The sequence below is a fragment of the Bufo bufo genome, chromosome 9 (genome assembly GCF_905171765.1).
Source record: "Bufo bufo chromosome 9, aBufBuf1.1, whole genome shotgun sequence".
Classification (NCBI taxonomy): Eukaryota; Metazoa; Chordata; class Amphibia; order Anura; family Bufonidae; genus Bufo; species Bufo bufo.
The window spans coordinates 151,385,925-151,403,755 of NC_053397.1; the positions used below are offsets into that span (position 1 = coordinate 151,385,925).

The 17,831-nt window shown below is 44.4% G+C and overlaps 1 protein-coding gene across 1 annotated transcript in view; it reads left to right on the top strand.

Moving 5' to 3' along the window:
* Positions 1–17,831, top strand: part of GRIN2B (glutamate ionotropic receptor NMDA type subunit 2B) — a 638,757-nt gene that overhangs the window by 614,265 nt on the left and 6,661 nt on the right. Inside the window, exons 9-12 of the mRNA XM_040408303.1 lie at positions 4,656–4,816; positions 5,387–5,573; position 6,033; positions 6,392–6,630. Coding sequence (XP_040264237.1) covers positions 4,656–4,816; positions 5,387–5,573; position 6,033; positions 6,392–6,630 — 588 coding nt within the window. The remainder of the gene's footprint in view (positions 1–4,655; positions 4,817–5,386; positions 5,574–6,032; positions 6,034–6,391; positions 6,631–17,831) is intronic.

Consider the following 17,831-nt stretch of genomic DNA (forward strand, 5'->3'; position numbering starts at 1 on the left):
ACAGTCTGCTTAAACTAATAACACACAAAGAATTAAATGTTACCATGTTTTTATTAAACACACCATATAAACATTGGTTACAGCTGCCCTGCCCTATAAAAAACACACACCAGTTCTGGGTTTGCTTTTCACAAGAAGCATTGCCTGATGTGAATGATGCCTCACACAAAAGAGCTCTCAGAAGACCTACGATTAAGAATTGTTGACTTGCATAAAGCTGGAAAGGGTTATAAAAGTATCTCCAAAACCTTGCTGTTCATCAGTCCACGGTAAGACAAATTGTCTATAAATGGAGAAAGTTCAGCACTGCTGCTACTCTCCCTAGGAGTGGCCATCCTGTAAAGATGACTGCAAGAGCACAGCGTAGACTGCTCAATGAGGTGAAGAAGAATCCTAGAGTGTCAGCTAAAGACTTACAAAAGTCTCTGGCATATGCTAACATCCCTGTTAGCGAATCTACGATACGTAAAACACTAAACAAGAATGGATTTCATGGGAGGATACCACAGAGGAAGCCACTGCTGTCCAAAAAATACATTGCTGCACGTTTACAGTTTGCACAAGAGCACCTGGATGTTCCACAGCAGTACTGGCAAAATATTCTGTGGACACATGAAACCAAAGTTGAGTTGTTTGGAAGAAACACACAACACTATGTGTGGAGAAAAAGAGGCACAGCACACCAACATTAAAACCTCATCACAACTGTGAAGTCTTTATAACACTGATTGTTAATATTTGAACTATAATAAAGAAAGTTAATAAAAAAAAAGGTATGGTGGTGGGGCATCACGATTTGGGGGCTGCTTTGCTGCCTCAGGGCCTGGACGGATTGCTATCATCGAAGGAAAAATGAATTCCCAAGTTTATCAAGACATTTTGCAGGAGAACTTAAAGGGACTCTGTCACCACTTTCTAACCCCCCCTTTTAAAAGTATTGTTATCTCCATGGCGCCCCTGTGATTACAAAGGTGTTGTTAGAAGATAAATTCGCCGTCTCCTTTTGATAAAAAGAGCTTTTATCTAACCTGTCAATCTTCTTGATAAGGTGCCCAGGGCGTTTCTGTTGGTCTCAAGCTGCCGCCCGCCGCCGCCGCTGTTGGTGCCCAGCTCCTCCCCTGATGCTTTCAGCGCCGCCTGAATGTAATGAAATACGCCTCCGGCTCTCGCTCAGTGCCCCCTCCTCCTTTTCAAAGATCCCGCGCGTGCGCACAGGCCTGTGCCTGATGCGCCCGTGCGGACATTTACAATCAGCCTCATTGAGCGAAGTGCGCATGCGCGCACTTCGCTCAACCTCCTCATCAGACGAGCACTGCAGAGTCCCTTTAAGGCCATCTGTCCACCAGCTGAAGCTCAACAGAAGATGGGTGTTGCAACAGGACAACGACCCAAAGCATAGAAGTAAATCAACAACAGAATGGCTTAAACAGAAGAAAATATGCCTTCTGGAGTGGCCCAGTCAGAGTCCTTACCTCCGATTGAGATGCTGTGGCATGACCTCAAGAAAGCAATTCACACCAGACATCCCAAGAATATTGCTGAACTGAAACAGTTCTGTAAAGAGAAATGGTCAAGAATTACTCCTGACCATTGTGCATGTCTGATCTGCAACTACAGGAAACGTTTGGTTGAAGTTATTGCTGTCAAAGGAGGTTCAACCAGTTATTAAATCCAAGGGTTCACATACTTTTTCCACCTGCACTGTGAATGTTTACATGGTGTGTTCAATAAAATCATGGTAACATTTAATTCTTTGTGTGTTATTAGTTTAAGCAGACTGTGATTGTCTATTGTTGTGATTTAAATGAAGATCAGATCACATTTTATGACCAGATTGTGCAGAAATCCATATAATTCCAAAGGGTTCACATACCTTTTCTTGCAACTGTATATATATATATATACTTGTGGTGGGTGCAACAATGACATACTATTATACTACAGACTACAGGTTAAAAAGTCCAAACAATGTTTATTTGTTCCTCATAAGCATTATCCAGCAGAATACATGGCATTCAAGTTAACCATAATTTAGGGTGAAGCAACAGCACGTGAAGCATAACAAACACCAACAAAAACACCTGCCCATACGGAGAACTTCCCTCTCTCAACTATTCCTTCAGCTTGTCAGTAGGATCAGGCATTGTACAGTCACACGGTCAGATAGCCAGCATGCTCTGACACTGACTGAGGTTCTGAGGCCTATATTTATTCCCCAGCAACAATCCCAGTAGCCACACCTGGGATCTCCTCAGGCTAGAGGAAATAGCTGTACTGGAATAGGGGTGTGGAATGATAGGTCCTATTGCCAAACCTACCTACTATTCCAATAGTGCCATAGTAGTCCCATAGTGCCTACTATGTTCTCCAATATCTGGGAGTGGGGGGGCATTGGTGATAGAACTGAAATACATGAGCAGTTGTGTATGGGATGTTGTAGCTGTAGTGACTATTCAACTATGCAGAAAGAAAATACAGCTAGAAAATGTGTGTACATATAACTGTGCATGTACTTGGATAACTGTATGTGTGTAAGTTTATGTACATTGAGTGGTTCATTCTGAAAAACTATTCTTTTTTTTGTACGAGTTTTATTTTGAGAATATTGTACTTCATTATTGGTAAGTCCAGTGTGGAAGGAAAGGTAGAACATATCTAGGGCCTGTGCCACCCCCGATGCTCAGTGCATTCACTCACCATATAATAACATTATTCAGTCACTGTATAATAGTACTATTCAGACACATTTGGACTATTTCAGTCAGGTCACAGCCAGTAATACTTTTCACAGATCAGTTGTAGCTGAATAATATGGATAGTGGCTTGAAAATTATTCTACATAATAGGAGGTAAACGTTCTTCTTCAGGCATACATTTTTGTGGGTGGGGGTGTTATTTAATATTTAAGTGCCAACTGTTTCAGGTCACCATCCAGAACTCTAAATGTGGTAATCATTGGGGTACTTCTCATGTGTGCCTCTAGACTAGGGAAACAATTATAGACATCTTCCTCCCTGGTACATATCCTTCCGTTTCTTTGAGTTTGATGTGGAGGTTTCCATCATGACTGTTCTATCTGTATAGCTTGACTTTTTTGTCTTGACTTATGGATATATGGCAAACTATCAATGACCCAGAAGTTTTATCCTTCTGCGCAGTGCCAATACCATATTGATTCTTATTGGAGTGTGAATCAGTAAATTAAACCTTTCACACTTCGATTGTATGTGGAAGGAATTGACTGGATCTCCCATAAAACACGGAGTTTAACATTTAACAACCTCTCATACATTAACAGGCAAAAATGACCAGATTTATTGCCAGTAAAGGACTCTCTGAACTAATTATTCTTCACTTCATGAGCAAACGATTGTGGGAATGTTATCTATTAATGAAATCCTAATTTAATTTCAGCAGAATTTCATGCTTTGGTGGAAAGCTGTAGTTTGGCTGTTTTAATGAATAATGCATTTATACAAGTAATAACCATGGTCTAATTTTAGACAATAGACTTGAAAGATAGAATCCACAATAAAAAGGCAAAAAACTAAACATATTTTAATAGAAATGACGTCATCCATATAGCCCTGCTAAATAAATGAACTTTATCAATCGTTTATGTTCATGAATTTCAAACTCTACAAAATATGTCCTAATTATAGGCAATGTCTTTGTCTGACAGGGACAAGCGGTATCTACGAATTCTCAACATTTTTGGATTTCTTACATAGCAGACAAGTAACACTGGATTGTATTTATTGCATGCCGTAGTGTATTAAAAAGTATATATTACACCCGTCAGCTGAGAAGACTTTCATTTACAGATAGCACACCTCTGTCTCTACAGCCTCCCAGGAACATGTGGATATAAATGCAAATGTACCGGAAATATTGGGCCAAAATATGGATTTGGTACAGATATTTTAACTAACTTCACCATTTGTGTTGGGGGATTGAACAGAAAGATGTGGATGTGGAATACTGCTAATTGCTGTACCTTTACTTGTGAATTAAAGGGGGCCAATGGCCTCTCCTGACAGTTCTGTTTTAGGAACTATTTACATCCCCCATGTAATACCAGTTCTAGAGCATCTTTTCCTATGATTCTATATTGTACCGTTCCGTTATTATTCGTTACTAGAAGCTATGAATGAATTGCTAGACATTTGCAATGAAGGTCCAGTTGGGTGTTATCAGTTAGTGGTGTGTCCCCTCCCACTGGCTTACTGATTGGATAATATCAGACTGTGCAGAAACACACCACCAAGTGTTAACACCCTGCCTGACCTTCATGGCAAACTGCTAGAAATTCATTCATAACTTGTAGAAGGAATGATAAGTGATCGACACATTATAGAATCATAAGAATAGATGCTCAAGACTTGGTATTACATGGGAGATGCAAGGGGTTGCTAAAAGAGACATGTCTGGACAGGTGAAAGGTCCAGATAAGTAAAGGTACACTCTGGCAATTAGCAGTAATCCATGTTTGATCACCACAGCCTGGCCAAACCGTGTCCACCCTTCTTGTTGTTACGCAAGCCACGTAGAGGTCATTTTCTTCTATCAATGTGAATATGGAAAGTAGAGTAACTTTTTTCTGTCTCAGTTTTAATGCTACAGATATGGACTGAACTTTTCTAATTTTATTACAGTTTCAAAGACCGAATGATTTCTCCCCCGCCTTCCGATTTGGCACTGTCCCGAACGGCAGCACAGAAAGAAATATTCGTAACAACTACCTCGAAATGCATACTTATATGGTGAAATTTAACCACGATCAGTGCAAGATGCCCTATTGTCCTTTAAAAACTGGGTAAGTTGTGTTTAGTATATGGTCGACCACGATAATGGTGCCAGACTAAGCATTTCATCAAAGCTCTGATTAGTTTGGCTGTGTAAGCTCTCTGATTTCTTCCTCCCTGCACTTCGATATAATCAGTGGATTATGCGTCTGTTGCAGGACGCTGTAGCCATTAAAATCAATAGCATTGCAGCTATTAGGCTGCCTATGCCGAACAGGAGCATAGATTCTGCTCGGCCTGCAGCACAGAGCCTTGGTGGTTCAGCTGCAATGTACTGTATTTAAACCAAAGACTAATCCACTGATTAAACATATTGTGAACCTGAAGACTTTTCTATTAAACAGTGAGTCTTATTCAGAATTTTGTACATAAAAAAGTATTAGTCAGTCCAGGTCACAAGGTAAATTGTACATAAACCACCATATAAAATGTGCATCATTCATGTAATGTTGCTGACGTTTTTTTTTATCAATTTCCTTTAAATAAATGATAACATTATTTCAGCAAGAGAAGATTGCCTTCTAGTAAATCTATAACAGAACATTCTTAATGACATTTTCATGTCTTTGCTCATATTATAGTAAACTGGACGCCTTTATTTATGATGCTGCTGTGCTGAACTACATGGCAGGGCGGGATGAAGGCTGTAAACTAGTGACCATTGGTAGCGGCAAGGTCTTTGCATCCACTGGTTATGGCATTGCTATCCAAAAGGACTCTGGATGGAAAAGACAGATTGACCTGGCAATCCTTCAGCTATTCGGTGATGTATGTAGTTTCCACAGGGCAATCAATAACTGTGGTGGAGAGGAAATCTTAAGTAGGTCTTTCTTATTGTCTATATACTAGTTCTGTGCACGTAATAAAATAACCCCCTATATACTGTAAATCTGCACCAAAGATGGTTTATGGTCTAAGTTTTGGTGTATAGGAGGAAAGGCTTCAATAACAAAATTAAATCCATAATCCAGAAATTTTAGGATCTGTTCTGTTCACATCAACGCCGTCAGACTCCATTGAGAAATGCTTAGATGTCTGTCATTTTGCTGGATAAATAGCGATGGATGAGCTGGAGGGCCGCATGTTGAGCATGCCTGCACTAAGTAATAGTGTTGGTCGACCACCAAAGTGGTCATGTGCTCTGGTGCTCAAGTAGAATGGCAGTCAATGAAAGTCAATGGAGAACCCGAGCATTAAACCAGGCACCCGCTGCTCTGAAGAGGGGAGGGTGTCGGGACTCTAGTTCGGCTTAGGAGTCCCTGCTTTGTCTCCATATATAGCTATGTCCATATATGGAGTCAGTGCTTGGGGACACCCAGTGTATTTAAATTTAATTTAGTCTATATTTCTGAAAAGTTTCTGTCGGTATTCGAAATCACAACCTTCTACATTAGAGAAAAGGACTTTAACCACTCAGCTATGTCAGGAAAAACCTCATAGTAGTTTGTCATGTAGTAAGTATTCCTATACAGCAGAAGTATCATTTCATATTTCAGTGTAGGTTACTTAGCTGATATCACATGGTTGCTTTGTTTTATGAAGCTTGCCTGCCTTCTTAGTATGTCATGATTTTACATTTTGTTTAGGGGAAATGGAAGAGCTGGAAGCCCTCTGGTTAACTGGCATTTGTCATAATGAGAAGAATGAGGTGATGAGCAGTCAGCTGGACATTGACAACATGGCTGGAGTATTCTACATGCTGGGAGCTGCTATGGCTCTGAGTCTCATCACATTCATAATGGAGCACCTCTTCTTCTGGCAGTTCCGTCACTGCTTTATGGGAGTCTGCTCTGGAAAGCCAGGCCTAGTATTTTCTATCAGCAGGGTAAGTACAACAGATGTGAGACCTGTTCATATCCTCAATTTTCATTAACATCCGGCCAGTAGATTTTATCTAATAGCATAAAACATGAATTTTTCCAGGGATGTTGAGCTAAGTGAAAAATCCAGTTTCAGTGATTTTCCTGGAACTATTGACAAATCTACTGCAGTTGGCAGCTGTACCTTTACTGCCTGCTAAATGTCTCATGGTTGTCATGGTCAGCACAGGCTACAACAATGGCTTAGGTAAAGGACAGTAAGTAGTAAAAAAAGAAAAACTGCGATGGTTTAATTTTGTCATTTGTCATATAACTTGTTATGAAGATGAGATGCTTTTTTTTGTTTTAGTCTTCCCATATACTTCCAATCCTAATGGAGGTGTGACAACTATCCTGTAACATCGTTTCAAATTGGATTCCAGTGAAGCCTTGCCTTTTAATTAAGTCCATGAAGTTTCCTTTAGGGGTCCCATATTTTTTGACATTAAGAATAGTGCTGCAGACTGTAGTGTGAATGGAGTCTTAAATATGCACATACGTTAATTGCCTCCTTCTTTTGATATTTGATGTATTTGAAATTTTCATAAAAAGGATTAGGATGAGAGAAAGCAGAAACTCAAATTGTTTCGCTAGAGAAATAAACCTACAGGGGGGAAAAATAACCTTAACCTTTATCAAATAAAGTAGATATAAAAGTATAGTAATCAAGGAAATTTCAATGCAAGTGTATAACACAAGAATAATAATGCCAAATAAAAAATGGATATAAGAGTAACATAAATGGGGAGTGGAGTGTAATAAAAATGAAATGAATCCATCAAACACATTAGAAGCCAGTTCGTTATTCTGTACAAAGAAGCAGTATCATTAAAAGTACACCTAATGCTAAAATAACGTATTAGGCTACTTTCACACCTGCGTTCAGGTGTCCGCTCGTGAGCTCCGTTTGAAGGGGCTCACGAGCGGCCCCGAACGCATCCGTCCGGCCCTAATGCGTTCTCAGTGGAGGCGGATCCACTGAGAATGCATCCGTCTGCCAGCGTTCAGCCTCCGCTCCGCTCAGTGAGCGGACACCTGAACGCTGCTTGCAGCGTTCGGGTGTCCGCCTGGCCGTGCGGAGGCGAGCGGATCCGTCCAGACTTACAATGTAAGTCAATGGGGACGGATCCGCTTGAAGATGACACCATATGGCTGAATCTTCAAGCGGATCCGTCCCCCATTGACTTTCAATGTAAAGTCTGAACGGATCCGCTCAGGCTACTTTTCTAATTATAATGCAGACGGATCCGTTCTTAACGGATGCAAACGTCTGCATTATAGGAGCGGATCCGTCTGATGAAACATCAGACGGATCCGCTCTGAACGCTAGTGTGAAAGTAGCCTTAGAGTGGCGTTATTCTTCAGACTACACAATGGACATGATTACCTTTTGTGCCCTTCTCTACTTATTATAGATAGATTGGATACATGCGTTCCATAACTGATAACTATAGACTCTGCTTAATTCAAATCATTTAAGTGTCTGCAGATTTTAAAGTCATGAAAATATATTAAAGTGATATCAGATATGTTAGATGACCCTTGCAAATGCCTACAATTTTTCTAACAAGTAATATAAAATCTATAACTCCATACTAAATAGGGGTTTATGCACACAGCAATGTCATGTAAAAGGTCCTTGTATGGCAGCATGCCTGAATCCCTACAGGTTCTTGATATTGACCTGCATATACTTTGCACACAGAAACAACGTGGAAAATACCCTGCGTGGGAGCATACTGAATCCCTACAGGTCCTTATTATGAGTCTGCACCATATATCCCCCTGAAGCGTTGATTTTAGGGCAGGCCGAAGCATGCCTAACCCCCGGACCCTACACTGGCTGACTTGTGCATGAGCCAGGTACGCGGGTAGGCCTAAAAGAGGGAATACCCTGATGAGGACAACAGAGAAAAGTGGAGGGAGGGAGGGGCACGAGAGAGACATGTGCCGGGGTAAGGGGAGCCGGTGAATAAATGGGGCAGACGCCCCTCCCATCGAATGCAGACTGAACCTCAGCCTTCCTAATTTGTGGTCGTGGCTACCTGTGAACGAATCGGGGAAGGATGCCTAACCCCGGACCCTACACTAGCTGACTTGTGCCTGGAGCCAGGTACGCGGGTATGCCTAAAAGGGGGCAAAAAGGAGTCGAGGAGACCAGGATTAAGGTGAACCACTTTGAAACATAATCAGAGAGCGAGAGTACAAAAAGCCGGAGAAATTTCAACATGGGGATTCGGAATGTACCTCACGAAACAGGAGGAATGCCAACGCCCCATTTTCCTGATGACATGTGCCGGGACCTAATTCCTGGAAGCTGCCCTGATATGAAAGGAATGGCTGGAAATGACTCTGGGATTATAACCTAGGCCCGAGCCCAGGGTGCGGATGTGTGAAATGAATTGGGAGTACATGGCAGCTTTGATAACTGTACTGGTGAAGGGCCCAAAGGGTTACCATCAAAGGCTGAAGATAATTTCCTGAACATTTTGCCAGATACGGGAAGGGGGATCCTTCCTTTTCTGGATTCCACGTAAAGTGGTCTTAATTACCTGCAGAGAGAATATAGAACCCCCACCTGGATTGCGGAGCATAGAGTAGTGTTGGATGCCTGCCAAGTATAACTTAATGGTGTTGTATGACAGCCTGAGCTGGAAATGACAGTGGGCAATGAAGGCCATGATGTAGGAGATGTCGTCCGGGCCACCCTGAGGGTGGATCTTGGATAATTCTTGAAACATTTTAAAACCGGCTTGGTAATTCCTGGCTGTATTGGGAGAAAGGGATTGTTGCACTAGGTTCCTTGCTGATGAAATGAGGGAGTTCAGTCCATCACCAGGGAACTGAAGGCCGGGGCTGGACATCCCGTGAAGTCTGCTTCGGGCATCACCTGAAAGAAGAGGGGTAAATTAATCCGGGACAAAGCATCCACCGCTATGTTCCTAGACCCTTGAATGTGACTGCAGAATATGTGGAAATTGAGAGCCATACCAGCCTGTGAAGCAGGGACATAATTTTCAAACACTTGGCCCTACCTTTTGTGGTAATGTCGACCAAGGCTCGGTTGTCAGTGACAAAACATCACTGGGGCGTTGGCCCAGTGCTGTCCCCAAGCTTGGGCTGCCGCAACGATAGGGTAAAGTTCCAGGAGGGAGGAAGTGTTTAGGATTTCAGCACCTGACAAGACTTCCGCGGGCCACTGACCAGCCATCCAATGGGACCCGTAGATGGCCGTGAATCCGCAGCGGCATCGGAGAAAACGGTAGGAGATGAATGACTCCAAGAGGGAACGAAAAGTGAAATACCGTTCCACTAGGAAAGGAACAATCTCCACATGGCCAGGTCCGCCATTGCATGGCTGTCCTGACGGATGACGCTGTCCTGGTCAGTTGCTGAAGGAAGTAAATAAGCAGTCTAGACGTGAAAGCCCTGCCCTGAGGCATGATCCTGGAGGAAAAGTTGAGCCTACCCAACAATGATTGGAGTTCAACCTTGGTAAAGAAGCCGGAGGATGCAGCTTTAGAAATGACCTCGCGACAACTGACTATCTTCTCTTCGGGAAGGCTGGCTTCCATCCAAAGGGCATCCAGGATGATGCCGAGGAACGTTACCCTAGTGGCGGGACACTCGGTCTTTGTCTGTGCAACAGAAAATCAGGCCAGATTGCCTTATTTGCCGTGCGGGCCCTCGAGGATCAAGAAGTCATCAAGATAATGAATGACCGTCGGCAAACCGCCATGATGGACCAGAATCCAGTGCATAGCCTTGGCGAACTGGTCGAATAACCAAGGGCTACTTTTAGAACCAAAAGTGAGCCTGTTGGCAAAATAGTAATGATCGGCCCATTTAATGCTGTAGTACTGCCACAACTGCGGCCGGATAGGAAGAAGCTTGAAGGCATCGACGATATCTGCTTTTGCCAGCCAAGTACCTCTGCCGAATAATAAGATAGATTGTATGGCTTCGTCGATAGAGGAGTACTGCATGGAGAACTCCTCCGACGGAATGAGTGAATTTGAGACTGGGTATTATGGAAGCATGATGAGAAGAAAGGTCATAAATTAAGCGTTTTTTATTGGATGATTTTTTTGGTGACCAAACCGATTGGGTTTAAATGCCAGGAATAGGAAAAGGAATTACGGCGAAGGGGCCAATGAGAAAACCCTTCTCCACTTCTGACTGGAGCAATTCCTCCACCGCCGCAGGGTCCCCTGTGGCGGAGAGTAAGTTTCCGGTTTCCCAAGAGGTCTGCGGGAGGACGACAAGCCCCATGTGGACGCCCTCCGTGAAGCCCACCAGCAGGAACTCCACAAAGTTTTGATCATGGTGGTCCTGTAGTAGGGCTGCAAGCAGGTCCACGTTTATATCGGTTAGTCAGAACTGCTTGGAAGACCTTTTGAAACAGGTGGAACGGGGATGAGCCCTGAAGCACAAAGAACACACATGAAGTGCTCTGCAGCCACTGAAGGAGCACCAGCCTACATTGAAATTATTGCAGACCTGGCTCTTGCCCAGATATACGATGGGTCGACCTAGCTTATCGACTGAAGGTGTGTTCTGCTGGGCCCTGGAGGGTCTGGGTAATGACCTGTCCTGATTGGTGTTAGCAGTGTTTGGGCACCATTCCAAAGAATGGAAAATTGACTGACACACCATACATGTAGGGGCTCTAAGACCCGTGAAGTGGCGGCAGAACAGCTCCATGTCAATATTAGCCCAGTTAGTGACGAACCGGAATTGAGCTAGTGCAGCCGCCGCTTTCGCAGCAAAAGAGCGATAATAATCATAGAAGGCTGAGCCGCCGTACTTGTGGCCCAAGTCCGTGATATGATACAGTTAGATGTCCAACTCCTCTCTCCTTTCTGGTTGGGCGGTACAAATAACATCCCTAAATAAACTAAATGCAAGCACGAACTCGGGGATGGACAACTTCCTATTCAGGCGGGCATCCTTGGCCTTAAGGACTACAGAAACATCGCCACAGTTGATGACCCTGCTCTCCGGGACGTCCTGAGAGGCAATGAGGATAGATGCCAAGTTGACGTCCTTCCCTGCCAGAATATCTTTTTTTATGCTCTCGGGAATGAAATGGGAGGGGGCCACCTGTGGACTGGGCCTGGAAATACCTGCCGAAAAGCAATGAGAAGTAGAAGGAGCGGGTGTGGGATCCCCCTCCTGTTCAGCTCCATGATCAACTTTGAAACAGTCCAGTTCCTGAGAGACATAGCGCTGGTCTGGCCTGAAACCGAAGTTTCAGGAACTGACATATTGTCGTCTACATCTAAAGCTTGAGACATGCTTGACCTGTGGAGAGAACGTACCGCCTGAATTAGAAAAAATGGGTGTATTGGAAATGATTAAGAAAGATGGCTGGCGTGATAGGCGACCGGATCGTGGCAGTGAAAGAATGGATGAGATGTGGTGAGATGAGGTGTGCCATGCTTGGGGAAACGTACCCGGAGAATGCTGCCGCGAAGGTCGGCGAAAATGCCTTACAGATAAATAAATGACCTGGACCGGTGCTAAAGAAAGTGAAACGGCCTAGAACCTGGAAGAAAAAAGGGGGAACATGCATGCTTGAGAATGAACGTAAAGAGAATGGTGCAGAATTGGACCAGCAGATTGGCATATTACTGGGTGCATGTTAGACCAAGGGAGCCGAAAAAGTGGACACGTGACCTGGAATCCGAAAACGTGAACTGGAGTAGCCGAGAATCCTGGCGGAAGACGACCGGTGGCGGATCTGCAAGAGGGATAGGACTCGGACTACCGAGTGGGGGGAAGCCTCGGACAAAGGGAAATGTGAACCTAAGCCTACCATGGCGGGAAGGAAACAGAAAGGACGAGACAAAACCTGGCCAGCCAGTGGCCATGCGAGGAGAAACAGAACGAGGCCCAAGTGTGCCAGGCAACTAGGTAGAAGAAAAAATGAGCCTGGGTGTGCCAGGCGGATAGAAAAATGAAACAGAGCCTGAGCGTATCAGGTGAGACAGCGTAGTGAGACAAAACCTGGGCGTACCAGGTAAACAGCCAGGGACACAAGACAAAGCCGAGGCGTACCAGGCGACCAGTGACGAGACGAAGCCTGGGCGTACTAGGCAGCCAGACAGAATGACAAGACAAGGACAGGGAGTGCTAGGTGACAAAACAGTGAGACGAAAAAGGAACCTGTGCGTGTAAGGAGAAACAAGAAAACAAGACAAAGCCTGACCCGAACGGTGACCAGACAGCGGGACGAGACGAAACCTGGGCGTACCAGGTGGGACAGCAGGCAACAACTGACGAGACGAGTCCTGGGCGTACCAGGCGGCGAGACAACGTGACAAGACAATGGCGGAGTGTGCCAGGTGACCAGAATGTGAGCGTGCAAGATGAATCGAAAACAAGACACACCTGAGCGTATCAGGGGACCAGAAAGGCGACGAGGCGAAACCTGGGCGTACCAGGCGACCAGACAAAACAATGGACAAAGCCTGAGCGCGTCAGGCGACTATTGACGACATGAGCCTAAGCGTATCAGGCAACCTGACAGCGTGACGAGACACAGATTGAGCGGCGTGACGGAGGACCAGACAGTGTAGCAAGAAAAACCTGTGTGGACCCCAAAAAGTGGAGAAAAAGGGCCTGAATGTGCCACCAGACAAATCTAGGGGTGACGAAACACAGGAGCGGGGTAAGAAAGAAGAACGGAAATAAGGAAAAGATTGAAGAAGGACATGGAAGTAAGGGGGGAAACGACTTAAAGAAAATGAAACATGCACATAAATATACAGTACAGACCAAAAGTTTGGACACACCTTCTCATTCAAAGAGTTTTCTTTATTTTCATGACTATGAAAATTGTAGATTCACACACTAAAGGCATCAAAACTATGAATTAACACATGTGGAATTATATACATAACAAACAAGTGTGAAACAACAAAAAATATGTCATATTCTAGGTTCTTCAAAGTAGCCACCTTTTGCTTTGATTACTGCTTTGCACACTCTTGGCATTCTCTTGATGAGCTTCAAGAGGTAGTCCCCTGAAATGGTTTTCACTTCACAGGTGTGCCCTGTCAGGTTTAATAAGTGGGATTTCTTGCCTTAGAAATGAGGTTGGGACCATCAGTTGCGTTGAGGAGAAGTCAGGTGGATACACAGCTGATAGTCCTACTGAATAGACTATTAGAATTTGTATTATGGCAAGAAAAAAGCAGCTAAGTAAAGAAAAACGAGTGGCCATCATTACTTTAAGAAATGAAGGTCAGTCAGTCAGCCGAAAAATTGGGAAAACTTTGAAAGTAAGGGCTATTTGACCATGAAGGATGGTGATGGGGTGCTGCGCCAGATGACCTGGCCTCCACAGTCACCGGACCTGAACCCATCGAGATGGTTTGGGGTGAGCTGGACCGCAGAGTGAAGGCAAAAGGGCCAACAAGTGCTAAGCATCTCTGGGAACTCCTTCAAGACTGTTGGAAGACCATTTCAGGGGACTACCTCTTGAAGCTCATCAAGAGAATGCGAAGAGTGTGCAAAGCAGTAATCAAAGGAAAAGGTGGCTACTTTGAAGAACGTAGAATATGACATATTTTCAGTTGTTTCACACTTGTTTGTTATGTATATAATTCCACATGTGTTAATTCATAGTTTTGATGCCTTCATAGTCATGAAAATAAAGAAAACTCTTTGAATGAGAAGGTGTGTCCAAACTTTTGGTCTGTACTGTATATATATATAGATTTTTTTTTTTTAACAGACTTAAAGGACTCTAGGTGAAAACCATAAGCCAACATGAATTCACCATGACATGCAGGAGCGAACCTGCCTTAAAAAACAATCTACCCTGGGGGCACAGGGCCAGCCCCACTGCTGGCAGCCATAATTAATGTGTTGACATCCGTCAAACAAAAACATAACACTTGCTTTAACCTGCCCATACTGCAGCCGACCAGAGCAGGGACGAGTAATAGCTATAAACCCTTTGCAGCATATTTTTTTTTTAGCCAAATACATTGCAGTTATCTATGGTCAATTATAATGAAACTGCATACAAACTATGGTTCTGCAGAAGACGCCCGCCGGCTTCTAGGTCGGCTGCAGCAGGGGCGACCATGGTGGAACGCACGCTATGCCACAGAGGCGCGATCCTCGGCAAGCGAACGATGCGAGTGGGAAGGGCGCTGTAGGCAGCACGACCATGGCAGGCAGCGTGCCCATGCCCAAGAGATAACAGGTGAGGAAAAAATACAGAGGGGGGGGGAACCAGCCACTTACCCCTGATGGACGCCGTGTTCTGGCGGGCAGGGAGACAGCAGTGATAGCCGGAATGGCCACAGAGGGAAGCGAAGAGGCGGCTCCTCCTACCCCGGAAGTACAAGAGAGAAGTGTGTCGGGGTAAGGGAGCCAGTGAATAAATGGGGCAGACGCCCCTCCCACAAATGCAGGCTGAACCTCAGCTTTCCTAATTTGTTACGAATTACTTCGTCATGAATCATATTCCATTGTATGTAGCAGGTGCAATGACGGTTAACGGCGACCGCGTCGTCCCTTATCATTGAACCCCCCTCATACCTAAGGCCTTTCAGGGGTTAATCAGGGGCTAATAAAAAAAAATACATACTCACCTCACCCATTTGCTCGCAGAGAGGCCGTCGCATACATCTTGATTGAAGAAAATGCAACAAATATCTCGCTCACTGACGTGATCACATCATCGCGTCATCACGCTGGGCGGACACGGTATCACTGACGAAGTCACCACGCCTGTCCCGTGTGATGACATGGTGATATCACCTGTTGGCATCCGCGACATTTGGCACGTTTTCTTCAATCAAGATGGCTGTGACGTGAGTATGTATTTTTTTTTACCGCCATTTCAGGAAAAAATTAAATTCAGATTCATGGTGAATCAAATTTTTCCTGAAATTCTGATCTAAGTCAATTTGTTTAACTTCAATTTGCGCAACACTAGTGGGGTCCACCTTTTCCGAGAATGGGGGGACCCGTTTCCCTTATCTGATGGAGCTGCATGCGCCCTTGAGGAAGGGGTGGACACCAAAAGGTCGCATCTGTGTGTGATCACGCTTGATTTACCTCTACTCTGTCTCCCTGTGCATTAGCTGGTAGCTTAAAATGGATACTTGTCTTGCACCTTTGGAATCTGCTTACGTGTGGCAAAAGCTTCTTAATTAATTTGGCACATCTAAGATTGCCATAGTTAGAAAATGAAATCTACCAATATACTGTTATAAAGAGACAAAAATTTGTGCCATTTTCTTCATTTGTCTCAAACGTGAGACCATTCCCACTCCTCTGAATTCCATGGACATCTTTTTCTTGCCCCTTTTCAGATTTGGTAAATGACAAGGAATGCCACAATTTATGTGCAAATTTGGTGCATGTTACGATTACTGAGATTTTTGCTGCACTTTTACTTAAAAACTGGTGTAAACTGCTTAGTAAATGTTGCTCACAGTTTCCAAATGGCATACATAAATGAGAAGTTTACAGTTCAGATTCAAATTTTTGCAAGATCAGCATGCTGCAGTTGTGAAAACTAGTTTAGGGTACGTCCAAACATCACAGCTCTAGCGATATTCTATTAGCTTGTGAGAAATGGATTGTTTTTTCAGTGTTCATTGTTAATGGCTGTGCGGTTTTGCAGGTTACTGCATGGACATTAACAATGATGACTGAATAAGCAATCTGTTCCTACTTTGCTAAGACAATACTGAGGCTTCCTTGGCTGCGCAGGTCTGGCTGCATCTCACACAAGTCTGGCTACACCCTTTACACAGCGAGTATATAGTACATATCAGACGCGTAGCTGGAAATGACAGGGCCCCACAGCATTTTTTTACTCCTACTCCTGTGCAAACCCCTCTCATATTGCTATTTTGTGACTTTTTATTTACTGTCATTTTTTAGCACAACTTTATTGTTTTTTAACAATCATACATGCACTCTCCACATACATGGACGCACTCATACACGCACTCAACATATACATAGATGCACTCATACACGCACTCTCCACATACATGGACGCAGTCATACATGCACTCTCCACATACATGGACGCAGTCATACACGCACTCTCCACATACATGGACGCAGTCATACACGCACTCTCCACATACATGGACGCAGTCATACACGCCCTCTCCACATACATGGACGCACTTTTCACATACACGGACACACTCATACATGCACTCAACATATACATAGATGCACTCATATACACACTCACCACATACATGGACGCACTTTCCACATACATGGATGCATTCATACACTCACTCTCCACATACATGGATGCATTCATACATGCACTCTCCTCATACATGGACGCACTCATACATGTGCTCACTATATACATCGATGCACTCATATACACACTCCCCACATACATGGACGCACTTTCCACATACATGGATGCATTCATACACTCACTCTCCACATACATGGATGCATTCATACATGCACTCTCCACATACATGGACGCACTCATACATGTGCTCACTATATACATCGATGCACTCATATACACACTCCCCACATACATGGACGCACGTTCCACACACATGGACGCTCTCATACATGTGCTCACCATCTACAGTACATAGATGCACTCATATACTGTACACACTCACCACATGGACGCACTGTCCACATACATGTACGCACTCATACACACACTCCACATACATGACAAGTACAGTGACTCCTCCCGGGCCCCTTCTGAGCTCGGGACCCGAAGCAGCGGCCTCACTGATGGCTACGCCACTGGTACATATGCATTCACATTAACCCCTTAATGCATTCTGCCGTACATGCTCAGCGGGCTGATCAGCCCGATCACTGCAGGGGTCCGGCAGTCCCTGGTAGCCGGGCCTCTGCTGTATCTGCCGACATCGCTGTTTACAGCGACATAGAAGTGTTTTGCGGCGGGTCAAGGAGCGCATTGGGTCCCCGGGCTACTGTGTCAGGGACCTGATGTGTGCCAAGGCAGCCCGATGCCATGCAGAGGCTGCCCAATGCCTTGCACAGCATGGGGACCTGCCTTCTACGGGTGCCAAGGAGATCCAGCCTCAGGCTGGGTCTCCTAGGCAACCTGTTAGTGTATTACTCTGCGTAATACACTAACAGGCAATGCATTACAATACAGATGTATTGTAAT